General features: G+C 39.6%; 1 protein-coding gene across 1 annotated transcript; it reads left to right on the top strand.

Moving 5' to 3' along the window:
* The first annotated feature begins 92 nt into the window (after nt 1-92).
* hps5 (HPS5 biogenesis of lysosomal organelles complex 2 subunit 2) lies at nt 93-13646 on the top strand. The gene is made up of 23 exons (XM_030731128.1): nt 93-267; nt 2754-2883; nt 3280-3390; nt 3542-3606; nt 4006-4198; nt 4493-4623; nt 4929-5147; nt 5225-5296; nt 5386-5474; nt 5750-5928; nt 6624-6782; nt 6872-7031; nt 7970-8087; nt 8442-8588; nt 8713-8781; nt 8869-9452; nt 9990-10110; nt 10200-10349; nt 10446-10565; nt 11536-11649; nt 11766-11872; nt 12453-12744; nt 13257-13646. Exons 2-23 carry the CDS (start codon nt 2776-2778, stop codon nt 13315-13317), a joined length of 3369 nt encoding a protein of 1122 aa, XP_030586988.1. The 5' UTR covers nt 93-267; nt 2754-2775; the 3' UTR covers nt 13318-13646.
* Nucleotides 13647-14821: the final 1175 nt, after the last annotated feature.

Consider the following 14821-nt stretch of genomic DNA (forward strand, 5'->3'; position numbering starts at 1 on the left):
TTTTGCCTTTTTAAATGCACAGCTGAGTTTAGTAATAAATGGAGACGGTTTCGATTTGAGTTTGTTTGACAAACGGAGCGACTGTGAGGAAGCCCACACGCCGCTTTCAGGAAGTGCCCTGATCAGCTGAGTGAGTGAGAGGGGCTGTCACGGGTCTGCTGACCGCGGACTTTCTCCAACACGAGGGGGAAAAAACGCAATAAATCTGGGATGTAAGAAAGCGCTTTGTTGCCGTATCGCATCCTAGACTGTCGCTCGGAATAGCTGGTGAGTTTAAGTTATGAAACTGGAGGTGAATGGGAATGTCAGCGTTTAAACTACCGTGGTTGCATAGTTGCTCCCACTGCAAACAGTGGGAGGAGCGAGGTGGACAGGTTACTGTTAAATGTAATATAATATGACGATGAAATGTTTGAAATGAATATTAAATGTTCAATTATTCCTGTGTAGTTCCAGTGAGTTTTGACGCAAATGTTAGCCGCAATGTTTTTGGGCCGGTGTACCAGATTATGTTCTTGGATTAACTCGTGACGGTAGGCGCGGCTTCTCAGGACCCTTTACCGACAAAAAAAGATGTAAACATTGCGAATATTGTCTTTAAATTACATTATTTCGGGCAACAACAACAACAACAAAAAACGCTTTCGGTTTTAAATGATGACTGCCATGCGTGAGCCTCCTGCAGCAAAGGCAATGAACAAATATAGGTGGCTACACTAATGCCTGGTCATAACAGGCATTAATTAAACGGTTTATTGTATTTTCCTATATATCGTTATTACTCCGATGTGATTTGAGGATTGTCAGTCCTCCAAATAGAGTAATCTACACCAAGATCAAGGGGATGCGAGTCTACTTGTGCTACCTGTGTGGCAATGTGAGACAGTCCACAACCAGGTTAACTTGTGACACATCTGCATCTGACCATATGTCAGCCGGGGAGTTTTTGTTTCATTCACAATATAACAGACGTAGCCAAAGTGTTCCGGTACTCGTCCCTTACAAATAAACTGTGAAATAAATAAAATGTCATTACTATATGTATTTGTTATATTCAGGATGATTTCATGAATGGATTCATTACTCATGGCACAACCTCTCTTATCTATGTACCAGTTTAGCAGCAGCTCTGTAGCATTGTTTGTATTTGTTTGTTCGTTTATCTTTAAAAATGAAATAAATAGAATTACGAAAAATGTATAACTGGACATATAATTAGCTACAGACACGCTAATATGAAATGGTGGTGTTGCCATATGAGCAATAACAAACACGGATGGGTGTACTGAGAGCAGAGTGACAGAGTTTTAAAAGAGAGATGAAACTATATAATATTAAATACATATGTGGTTAAACACTTAATACAGACTGAAAGCAACATACAGACAAAGCAGCTGTGTGTGTGTCTGTGGGGGAAAGTGTAGCATTTGTTCAATAAGACTGGAGTAGTGCTGCTGTATTATTAAAGTTTACACAGGACAGAAAGCTGCTAAAAATGCTCACTGTGTAAGTTAATAGACTTGCCAGTATCGCTGCTCTTTAATTAAAAATTGGACTTGGACAGTGTTTTATATTAATGTTTGCGAGATGTATTCTCTCAGCTGCAGCATGTCGTATTTAATGATCTCAGAGCAAGTAAAGAGTAAATATAAAAACATAATTCATAATGCAAACTTACTTCATGTAAGGTCACCAAGTGTGAGGCATGGGGGCTCTGATTTACAGTGTAGTTGTAACCAGTGACTGTAGTCAGTGGGAGTTCTATTCACAGTAGCAGCAAATTTTTCTGCAACTAAAGCAAAAAAAATTTATTGCAAAACTCTTAACTCTTAAAACTCTTACCACTGCTGATGAAAAGGCTGCCGTCCAAAACTAAATAAAAGCCAAACCTTTTGGTACAACTGTTAGGGTTCAATGTACCCAACAGGAGACATGAAAATCCTCCTCAACTCCTTTATCCTTAAATATGTCTGTTGACTTGTAAAGTGATTAAGTGTAAAAGTGTTATTGTGCAGCACTGAGGCCTGCAGTAGTGGCCAAATCTACATTTTCAGTCCATCTAGCAGTTAAATATACCACTGTTGCACCCAGATTAGTGCACACCCACACACAGAGATACACCCCCTGTTACACTACTATGCTAAAAGATCGTAGGACTGAGATCAGACTTGAGTGCTGGTTCTCACCTTCTTCTGAAGTGCTTGTGTCAGCTGCTATTATGCTGGGAAGCATTTACATGCCAACAGTTTTAAAGCATTCTTAATGAATTCAGATCACAGCATATGTCCTGTAGTAAACTGCACGGCTGCTCTAACGATTCAGAATGTTAGTTTTCCTTCTGCTTCCTTATATAGAAGCATTAAACTTGAGTGTTGTTCTCAAAAGGTATAACAGTGATGCTACATTAAAGGTAACATTTTTTTTTTCTTACTCATAAAACTCATCCCAGGATGAGGTTTCATCCTTATTTATTTGGTGGTGGCACTTTCTTCATGCTAGCAATAAGTAAAATCTTACTGAATTAGAACAAAAGTCTTTGGAAGTGCTATGTGCACAAAACCCTTTTACACGAGTTAAAGTCTGAAGAGGAGGTTTTTCCAGGCTGGAGGCGGTGTAGAGTGGAGTCATGACTGGTCAATTAAAGAGGGTAGGTACACTGCTGAAAGTCATGTGAAGCCACAGGGCTGAGGGCCATGGTATGAAGTCCCTCGCATTTACTTTCATACTTTCCTGACTCACTCTTTGTCACTCAGTTGTTTTGGACCACCAGTGAAGATGCCTCTAATACCAGTTGTTCCAGAAAACCACAGTCATGTCCTGGCAGAGTTTGACTGCCTCGATCCGCTTCTCGCTGCCTTGCGTTTAGACTCCGGCAGGCTAAAGGTAGGTTTTTGCATCTGATCAACTCTGAGCCTGTTTTGTATTTATAATCAAGCAGCCATTCGATATTCCTAAATATCTTTAAAGCAGAGCTTCTCAAAGCCCTGTTAGTGGTTGTAATGCATCATTTAAGAGGGTTGGTAATGTGGGTAATTATCATTTTTGAAGTGTTTATATTTTAACGTGGATGAAATAAACTTCCTTCATGCTACATAAAGAATTACTAAGGGCTGCCATTACCCTGTTAGCCACACTTTGGGAAGCCTGGCTTTAAAATGACTAAAGAATATTAAAAAAATACCATATAGATTTAATTTCTTGCAACTACACTGTAAGAAAAATAGGAAAACCAGAATAAAATTATCCCTGACGTTTTTTTTGTGTTACTTTATGCTGTAGTGTACCTGTTTGGCAGTGTCGAGAAAGTGGCTCGCATTGGGAACATCAGCAGGGGGTGTGCACTTGATTCAGAGGGAGGGCTGGAAACAAAGGCTCATCCTCACTCACAAGGTAATGCATGACTGTAACCCTGTGCTGTTCACTGGCCTCACTAATACTGATTCTTCTGCTGATGAGTGGTAGAGTTAAACATAAACCGTAATGCCGTGTTAATTTTCCATTTGTCCACCGACTCTTTTTCCAATGTGTGTGTTTTTCCCAGGAGGGATCCATCACTCAGGTGGCATGCTGCCCTCATGATGAAGACTTTATTGCAGTTGCAACAAGGTTAGAGTTTATTCAAGAAAATAAAGAAAATGTTTTGTACCTCTCATTGGTTTAAAATCATGTGTTTAAAAATTAATTACAACCTTTTGAAATTAACAGAATGTTAATAAACAACTACCTAAATGGCCAAAAGGTTTATGTATTGTTTTGAAGTGATATCAAATGAAGCTAAGCTAGAGCCAAGCTGTGCATTTGTGTAATCCCAATTTGTAGCACAAGGTGGTGCACCGGGTCATTGTAATCTTTATTTAACCAGGAAAGACCACACTCTTGTTTACAAATGGGAAGGCATCTTGAGGAAATGGGTGTCAGTGCACCCACTGGTAAAAGTCTGCCCCCTAGTGGTAAAGAGCTTCCATGTGTTTTCTGTATTGTTTACTGCGCATGATGCTCTTCCAGTCAGGGTCTGGTGGTAGTGTGGGAGCTGCAGTTGGAGCGGCGGGGTCGTCCAGAGAGAGTCAGCATGTCCTGGGAGCACAGAGGTCAGACGGTCACTGCACTCTGCTGGGATACAAGCGTGCTGAAAGTTTTTGTCGGGGACTCTGGAGGCAAGGTGTCTTTTCTCCGTGCAGGATCTTCTAAACTGGGCAAGGTAGTGACTGCTGATCAACAGTGAAAGACTTTTTCACTAATTTGTGGTTTAGTGGTTAAACATATGTGAATGGTGCGAACGTGAAGGTGGCTTGATTATTTTTCTTTCTCGTGTACAGCAGTTGTCTGTCTATACTTGTAATAAATGGGTGTTTTGTAATTTTGTTTTTCATGGTTCTCTTTCTTCCAGCAGATGAGCAATGTTGCTTCTGCGTCCTGTCATTCAACCCTCTACATTTAGTATATGTAACCTTCATCCTTCCCTATGATATATAATTTTTTTTTTTCCCTATAGGGGTCAGCATTTGTTATATTCCCAGTTCAGACTGTCACCACTGTGGACTCTAAAGTGGTTCAGCTTGGGTACCAAGACGGGCGACTGCTTGTGTCTTCCCTGACTCGCTGCTATCTCTGTGACACAGAGAAGTGAGTACCACCATCGCTCCATCTGTCTTGTGTCTTTAATATTCTGTCTTGTGGGAGAGACTCTCTGAGAGAAAGCCTTGCTGTGCTGGACTTGCTATAGTGTATATAGTGTTGTATGAAAGTAACATTTATTTTCTTTTTAACCGTTTCCTTAAAATTGTATTCCACAGTGTCTGGGTTGCAAAGAATGTTTGGTCAAACTTTTCTTTTTATTGGCATTTTTGTTTACCTCTCAGATTGGTCCCTATCTTTCTGTTGAACCCCTCACAGAGGTTATGTGTTTTTTGGCTTCTGTCTCTCTTCAGGGAGAAGTTCTGGCGAGTTGGAAATAAGGAGCGTGACGGCGAGTATGGAGCTTGCTTTTTCCCTCAGAACAGGGGATTATTATTGGGTCAGCCCCCGCTGCTGTATTGTGCCCGGCCGGGGTCTCGAATATGGGAGGCCAGTTTTAATGGCGAGGTTCTGAGCACTCATCAGTTCAAACAGCTTCTGGCATGTCCTCCACTACCTCTCATCACTTTTAGGTAATGTGTGCTCCCACTTAGGGGCCTGCTTTTTAAAAGGCCAGACTCCTGAGCTATGTTTTCTACCTCTGTTGCAGAAATGAGCCAAATTACAATCCAGTGCAGAAGACTCCACAGTCTGTCGCCTTCCCTAAACTGCTTTATTTGGGGTAAGAACATCTCCAAAGACATGGCATAATTTTTTTAAACAATAACTGCAGATCACATGACTAACGGTACACTTTGCTTTTGTGTGTAGAGACCAAAACCTGCTGACCTGGACTGATTCTGCCATTTATATCTTTACACCTCAGAATGGACAGGTACTCCTATGGACTGAAATTAAAGGTGCGTTCCTGCTTCCCCCACCCCCCCCTCCAAAATACCAGCAAGCATTTAGTCCATAAACACAAACTTTGCCATTTTTTATTAGTTTACTGTAACAATATTATGTTTCAGTTTTTAATAAATTGCAACTATCTTGATAGTTGCAATTTATTAAAATTGCAACTATCAAGATAGTGTTTGCAAAAATCATGATAGTTTGCAATGATCATGCAGAGCATGGCTGTTCTTATATAATTGATTATAAATGATTCCCAGCTTGTTTCCTGGTTTTGTAGGTTTGGTTGATGTGGCGGTCTATCGGAGTGAGCTCTTCTGCCTCCATGGAAGCGGGCGTCTGTCCCACCTCTCATTGTTATCTGCGGAGCGCTGTATTGAGCGTCTGCTACGCAGGGAGTCCTGGCTTCTAGCTGCTGCCGTCTGCTGTATGTTCCAACATGCAATCACCACCAGCAGGGTAAGATAGTTACTACTGTCATACTAAGTGATCTCACCTCAGTGTTCAGTGATTCCTGCCCTGTCTGACCTAAGCTGTTCATTTGAATTCTCAGACGCCTGCTTAACTAGGAATAAAGCAGAGAATATTCCTGTTCACTTAAAAGAAACATGTAGGGGTGACAGGATAAGACTCGTGATTAAGAAAGGCTGTCTTTAGCATACCTTTAGTGTCTCCCTATGCTCTCTTCTCTCATTTTTCTCATTTGTCTGATGGCTGCCCCTTCTGGAGGTTTCTTCCTGTTAAAAGGGATTTTTTCCTTCCCACTGTGCTTGCTCATAGGGGGTTCCTGGATTGTTGGTGTTTTCTCCAGAAAACTGTAGGATCTTTATCTTACAGTATAACTCGCTTTGAAGCAACTGTTGTTGTTATTTGGTGCTATATAAATAAACCTTAATTGAATTGAATTTTAATCTCATCAAATTCTATTTTCCATCGTGCTCCTTCCACATTAGATCTATACTGCAAACTATTGTGTGGAAGTGTAGCAGCTGTTCAACTTCTGGTCCAGACCTCTGAAATGAATCTGGCACTAGTGACAAAACATTAGTCGATATTCAGATATTCAGCTGCAGATTAAAGTTTAAATACTTTAAGCTTTTTTTTAATTATTTATCTTGACTATGTTCATCAAGATCTGAATTTATTTAATTCAGGCCAGGAAATCAATTCCCATCGACCGCCTGGAGCACCTGAAGTCTCAGCTCAGTTCCAGCACACATCTGGAGCTGATCGGGCAGCTGGAAGAGGTCATCACAAAGGTGGAGCCTCTTGACTCTGCTTCCAGCAGCCGGAGGAGTAGCATCTCTTCACACGTAGGAATGAGTTATCTTTTTATCTTCAGTAGTTCACAGTTATTCTGTTATGAATAAGTATAGTGATATTAGATGCATGGTTTTTAAAGGAGAGTTTCAATGTCCTGGACTGTGGGATCTATCGAGTTATCAGCCGCAGAGGAAGCCAGTCAGATGAGGAGACGAGCTCCCTGCTTAATCACTCTGTGTCAGAGGAGGAGCGGCTCAAGGAATTCAGCTTTGTGCAAGATGAGGATCAGGTGGATCATGGTAGGATACTGATTTTTACCCAGTGCCATCAGCTAGTCATAAACACTGATGCTAAATTTCTGTCTTAAATGATGCATACAAAGTTATTATTATTTAGTAGTAAACAAAGTAATTCCTTCTTTAAAATTATCAGCAGAGCAGATTAAATTCATGAAAACTAGGCTCACTAATACTAAAACAGTGTTCACAGCAAACCAGAAATATACAAACACCTAACTCACATTTCTTTTTTTCTTTCGTCACTTATTCTTTTACTCCGGTTCCATCTCTTTGTGTTTTCTCTCTCGCTCTCTCTCTCTCCCTATATATATGATATGATTTATGTGCAGGAGCAAATTTATTTTCTGCATCTTCTGATTTCAGTGTTAAGAGAGAGTAAAATTATTTTCAGTTTAACGCTCTATTGAAATACCTAAGAAAAGGGAAAAACCCAACTAACTGGACCATTTCGAGCTGCTGAGAGATGTATCTGTGTAAAATGACTGATAATAATTTGACTCTTTCTGTTGTAATGATCGTACATATTTTTAATACTCAACTGTGTTTTTTTTTCCCCTCCACTGCAGTGAATGTGTTTTCCGACCTGATTATTTTTTAATTAAATCATTTAATCAAAAATGTTTCTCTGCTGCTGCATTCTAGGATTTGCTGTGAGTGCTGAGTGATCACTGTGGATATTGACTTGCTTTACAAATATAATCTTCACTTTGCCACACTGTTAATATCAAGTTTCTTATCTTTTCCATCATATCACCCACACATATCACCATTTTGGTTAATTTTTGTATCGTGTAGCATTTGATACATGTTCCCTCTACATTAGTGTCTGCCACATTTGCTTCATCTGCTTGCATTATGTCCACTGCCTCTCATCATTCCTTTCTGGTACTCCATCCATCTGTGTTTTTCCTCCGAATCTTGCCCCCATCTTTACTCAGATCCACAGATCAGTGAGCGCATGGAGGCTGAACGATCTGACCAGGGCCTGCAGTTTCACCTCCCACTCTCATTCCGTCCCAAACCCCCCCGCATCGCACTGCAGGCCGTCAAAGACAGGTGAATGAGAAACAAAGAAGCTTTAACTACAAATGTGCCTGTCACCGCAGTTCATGCTGTACAGACATGCAGCTTTGAGCTATATTTTAACAGTGACGTATGTTCTTATTTTGTCAGTTTTCTTTCACTCAGCTGCAGCTGTGCTTTCACATGGCTTACTTCCCCTTTCCGCTGAAGAGCCACATCTATATTTCATTATTCATGTGGAGGCACATGTGACATTTTTGATTTTTAGGCCTCACACTTTCATTCCAAGTCAGTTCATTGTTTGTCTTTGCACTGCTTACTTTTCTGCTTGTTATTTTGCTGAATAGCGTAACAAAACATCTTTATTTTGCACTTTCTTGTTTTCAGTGTTTCTAGTTTTGTTAAGAAGACAACAGAGAAGATCAACACACTCCAGATGAACTCTGAGCTCTGGCAGAGACCTGAATTCAGAGAAGGCGGACCGGCAGAAATCTCAGCCGCCACAAATCTGTACTCCGAGGACATGGAGAATGAGTAAGTACTGTTGCAACCCTGTCTCAGAGTATTTAAAACAATGTGTGGTGTTGTAACAGTTGCCATGAAAAAAGAGATAAATCCACCTTGTTGTCTTTTTCATTTTGGCATCTACCTGTCACAGTGTTAGTGATGATATGGCTAACACAGAGGCTGAAATGCAGGAGCTTCAGTCAGGAACAGAGCAAGCTATGTAAGTACTGCATTTTGTTAGATTCATGACTGCAAGATCCGGTAACTACTTGTATTAAAATGTTGCCAAATATGTTCCCAACACCAGCTCCCAGACACAAGATCCTTTGGTGCTACTAGATCCAATCTCCCTGGGACAAGCTCTGCTGGAGTGGTTACAGGTGTTGGAGCGAATACTCGGGCCTGTGGAGCTCAAGTCAGCTGCTGCTAGTGATTCAAATATGGATGGACCAGGAGAGGAGAGATGGGAGACGGATTATCTGAGCACTTGCTCAGATCAACAAGAGGGGCCTACCTCTTCGTCAGAGGAACCGACAGATGTTACAGAGAAGAAAGATGCCCCTAAGCCTGAAGAAAAAGAGGGACAATGTGAGAACCAGCTGATGTTAGACTCCACTAAAAACGGTGCTTCAAATGGGAGCCCTCCAGAGCCCATCCGTGTGGTGTCTCCTAAACCTGTACCATCAGATCTGCTAGTTAATCTCACCGAGGTGGCCACACTGTACACAGAGCTGAGCTGCTTCAGAAAACAGAACGAACAAGAGCTGGCGTGCACAACTTTCCTGCGCCGCTACTTCTTTCTGCTGGACCAAGAGCGCGTGAGAAGAATGTGTCTGCTGCGCTATCAGGAGCAGCCCGAGATAATGAGCTCCTTCACCGAGGCCATGCTAGGTCAGAGAATTATCCTTAAATCCTCAACGTTATTTATAATATATATTTTCAGATACAATTTCACAAATCAAGAAAGAACAAACAGAGAAAATAAAGACAACATACACATTCAAATAAAGGAAATCAAAAATATACGAAAAAATAATTTTAATACATTTGATTTTGACTTACATTTCATATATTTTCTTGGAATCAAACATCCAAAAAACTCCCTTTTTGCTGTTGAAACATATCGGGGTAGTTGCCAGTTGTTCGAATGGGAACGAAGCATTTCCAAAATTTATGTTTGTTGATGGTCAAACCAAAAACTCCTATCTGGTTTGGTTAGAAAATTATATAAACATTCTGCAACTAATCCTGTATAACAGAGGACTAAAACTGATGAGAAATTTACAATTGTGATATATTAATGATGTATAGACCTTGCTCATTCTGCTTTGAGATTATTTAAGCTCTTTAACTGGTTATCCCCTTTTTAAATGCCATTGATTCTTTAGTGTTTTCATCTTCACCAAATATTCTGCTTTTTTTCTGTAGAGTTAACTCAATCTGACAAGATAGTGGAGGTTTTTCAGAGAGGCGATTTGCAGAGATCTCTGCGAAGTCTGAGAGAGCTGCAGCCCTGGAGTCCAACTCATCTCCTCGCTCACTTGCACAGGTCAGCATCTGTGTATCCTGAGTTTAAACTATGGAGAAAAAAAAGCAGCGTTAGACCTTGTGAGCTAAGTTTACTCTGTTTTTATCCAGGCTGTACGAGAAGCACGGTGAGGCAGCTGTGCGCTCGTTTTCCCAGTTCTATCCTACCATAACTCCTGCTGACGTAATGACCATGGCTCAGAAAAGCCACTTCCTGGCATACCTGGATAATCTGGTACAATCACAAACTGAGGAGCACAGGTACTTCTTCAGCTTAACTTTTTTGTTAAATAAATAAAAACACTGAGCTCCCCTTGTTGCAGAATTTCATATTCTTTTTTTTTTTTTTTTTTTTAGGCTGTCATTTTTGCAGTCCCTTCTTGATCCAGAGTCACTGAGACAGGATTGGCTGGAGCTGGCACTTACCCATGATGCTCCTCAATGTTGTGATACCCTGACCACTGATGGACAGCCCAGGTCTGATAATATTAATAAGTAAAAACTGCAAAGTAACACCTTTTTGTTTCTTTAACTTTCAAGTGATGAATTGAGATCATTTATAACCCCGGCCTTACATTTAGATGTGTCGTGATATTTTTAAATGTTTCCTACAATGAACTTATTAGCCTACTCATCCTATAACTTTTCATAAATTTTTACAGGAGATGAAAAAGATAATGAAAAGCTGTGTGTGAAATATATCTGTTTTTAACAATATACACTTTAATTTTAATGTAATTTGTAACTTGCTGGTAATTATTGCATATTTAGACATTCTAATGTTACAAAAAAACAGATTTTTTTTTTAACCTAAAATATTTTGTGCAGAAACACTCAACATATTTTAAATATCAGACAAATACAAACAAGATATTTGTTTAGATTTAATTATGAAAGCAGATGATGTTTTTTTTTTTTTAAAGCCACTTATCACTGACCTATGAATCATTCAAGCATAAGAAAGACTTTTGCACACTACTGTATATTTTGGTGATAAAATAATTATTTTATGCATATTCACTCGAACAAACCTCAAGTTTAAATATTTTTTCCAGTCTTCCTGAGACAGAATTTGTTTTATAAGAAGTAACAGGCCTTGATTGTCTAATTGTTCATACATTTTATGTTTGGTGCATAAAAATGACAGAAAACCATAAATAATTACAAGAGAAGTTTTTAATGGATGCAATGCATCCATTAAAAATACTCAACTCTGCTGCTCAACCCAAAAATGCATTTTCCTTACAAATGTGGCGCCACTGAAGGGGAATAAGCAGGCGTTCCAGCAGTATAAGATTTATTGCCGAGAAGCATTGTTACAACAAAGAAATAATCGAGCAGACACAAATTTCCTTAATTTTTGTGTTAAGTATGTTTAAGTAAGATACTGAAGTGAGAATGAAGAACAAAAATAAATATAACCAACTTTTTGTGTCTTCTGCTTCAGGTGGCATTCACATTGTTTCACTTGGGGCTATGGACGTCTTCTGTCTCTGCTGATTCGAATTCCCGCAGACTCGTCCTCTAAGCAGAAAATGTTAGAGACTTGCCGAAGTCATGGGTATAATTAGTTTTCCTACTTAAAAAAAAAAAAAAAATCATTTGGTGTTGTTGGTATTTGGTAGCGAGTGATTTTACGTACATGCATCATAACCTTTGTGTAATGTGTACATGAAGGTACTGGACCGGATACCTCTACCTTTGCAGCGAGCTCCAACTTCACACAGACGCTTTCACTGCCATCTGCCAGCTAGATGACATCAGCCTGCTGGATGAATCTGATGGTAAAGCTGAGCCTCTAAAGCACTCTCTCTCACACTTATTAAGAATTAGATAAAGGAAATCTTCAGTGGGCTGTGAGGAGATTCAGTTACTGTAAATGAGTCAGGCGTTGCAGGATGACGCTTGTTTAAAAAAAAAAAAAAAAAAACTAAAATCTTTATATAATATAGAAACAATCCTGCAACTTTACAACAACTAGACATTTTATCCTCATTACAAGAAATGGCAGATTGCTCTGTTTTGGCTGTAGAAGTACATACAAAAACAACTCAACTCAACTAGGTCTATGCATTTGTAAGTAAGTAAAAGTGAGTACAGTTAAAATAAGTACACAGTCTGTGATCAGCTGTTCTTGTATGAAGAGCAGTTAATAATCATCTAACAATTAATCATTATCAATAATCTTGTTAAACTGCAACTCCAACCTGAAAATATAAGTGAGTGATTCATACACAAGAAATGTCTCTGTAATTAATTATTTACCTTGGTGATACTGTCTGCACTAACTGGCAACCACCCAGATGTAAAGCTGACAGATTAAACCACTATCACAAAGTAACGTGTTTCTTCTCTCTCTGCCAGGTGTTAGGCCCCAGACCTTGGACGAGTGGAAGCTCTTGATCCAGCTGTCTCAGCGGTGCAACGGTGCAGTCGACTCAGAGCAGGTCACAGGCGTGAACGGGAGCGGCTGCTCCGACAGCTCAGCAGACAGCAGAGGAAAGATCAACCCGGAGAACCTCACTCTTATGCTGGCTCGGACAGCTGGGCCTGACCGAGCTCTGGCGATCCTGGAGGATTGTGGAGTCCAGCTGGTTCTGTCACCCCACTCCAAACTGGTCTGTGAGGTGCTGAGAGTCGCTGAGAAGCGGCAGAGGTGGGTCAGGCTGCTCATTACTGTGCTGTCAAATGTTTATAAGCTCATGACAATTGGAAGCAGCATTTATGTATATTTAGACGCTGCAAAAAATAAAATTCAGCTAAAACTGAAATATTCGGGTTTGCTGTCATTCCTGACTAATGTGAGATTTTTTTTTAAGATTTTAAAACAATCTCTGAAACAAAACTGCGTCATGTTTGCATGTGTCTATAATAAACTTCAGTTTGTCTCTGACTCCTCCCCTCCTGCTGCACCTGAACCAGCTGACTGACACTGATTCATTTCCTCATTCATAAAGTCACTATAGAAGTTCATAGTTTAGAGTAGTTTACTATTTTGCAAACACTGAAATCCCTGTTAGACATTACATTATTACAGTACATTATTTTTTGCACTTAACGTGATCGATCGTTTGTTTGTTGATTGTGCTTTCTCAAACAAAAAGTCAGTGCAGGATAATAAATTTCTTTTTCATTAAAAACACTATAAACAAATATTTTATTTTTCAGAGCCATGATCCAAACGATGCTCGAGCGGTGCGATCGTTTCCTGTGGTCTCAGCACGCCTGACTCCAGATCTGAAACCAGACAACATGTATAGCTAACACTTGATGTACGTCTTCCCACTAACTGCTGTTAAAGCTGTGACTTAATTTATACACTGTGATATTTGTCAAAGTTTAGATGAAAGTATTTATCCTAGAGTGAAAACAGTATGATGTGTCTTAATTGTGTTTACTTGGCAATTTTGTTAATATTCACATGTGTGCTGGTTGATTTTTGTTGTTGTTTTTAATAATAATAATTCAGGTAAATGCTTTTTGCATGTACCAGCAGTCAGACATTTGAATGACAAATAAATCAGTAATTTTTTTTTTCCTGCTGTGACCAAAAAAACTGACCGTGTAATGTAACTGTGTTAATAAAAATCATCTGCATGAAACCTTTTAATGTTTTCATTGTTTGTTTTTAAGATCAGAAGTCCCCCCCCCCCCCCCCCTGTGAATCCATGCCAGATCCAGTATGGACAAATCCAAAAAAGCACCAAACACAAAGGTGGCTGTGATCCAACCTGCAGATTAATAAATGATCTGCTTTTGTTTACTGCTGCGCACCAAAAAGAGGTGATGGTGAGAAACACTTTAGTCTTTCTTACAGCAGTTGGAATTGTGATGAAAGAATAATAATATTCAGTTTGTGTGGATACCCAGTAAAGTAATGGGTCATGTAGCTGTCCTTGTCTTTCTAAATTTGATAATCATGTCTTTGGTCTTGATGAACAACAACAACACATGGCAACACTGTGTCATTATTTATTTAACAAAAACTAAGCCCCTATATGGGAGCAGTGTGTGAAAAACTAAATACACCCTCACTTGCTAATAACCAAGTGCACTTAAGTAACATCATCAACAAGTGTGAACACCTCTGTGAGAGCAGATGTTTTGGCAGTTTGCTGGTCTGGAGCATTCAGGTGTGTTTTAACACAATGAGAAGGAGGAAACACATTAGCAGTGATCTTAGAGAAGCTGCCCATGAGTCTGGGAAAGATTATAAGGTCATTTCCAAACAATCTGAAGCCCATCATTCTACAGTGAGAAAAATTATTCACGTGGAAAATAATCAATATTCAAGACATACCAGTCTTTCCCAGGAGTGGACATCCCAGCAAATTCATCGCAAGGCGACATCTCAGACTCTAAAGGGCTCGGTTAGCATGTTAAATTTTAAATTTCATAACAGTATATGCACCTTGCAGGCACTGTGTCAAACATGAGCTCAGTATGCCAAAGTATTCTAGAGTCAGATGTGAAGCCATCGATCTGACAGCAAACTGGATCATGGCTGAAAAAGAGAAGAACCTCAATGAACTGAAGCAACAGTGGGTCAAAATTCCTCCACCACTCATCACTTTATAAAGTCATGCAGAAAACAGTTACTTCATGTTATTGCTGTTAAAGGTGGTTCTACAAGCTACTGAATTATGAGGTGTACTTAGTTTTCGGCATTTACTACTTCTGCATTTTTGTTCATTTGTTAAGACCAGTTGATTTTTTTTTTAAATTATGCCCTG

The sequence above is a fragment of the Archocentrus centrarchus genome, chromosome 6 (genome assembly GCF_007364275.1).
Source record: "Archocentrus centrarchus isolate MPI-CPG fArcCen1 chromosome 6, fArcCen1, whole genome shotgun sequence".
In the NCBI taxonomy this organism is placed as follows: domain Eukaryota; kingdom Metazoa; phylum Chordata; class Actinopteri; order Cichliformes; family Cichlidae; genus Archocentrus; species Archocentrus centrarchus.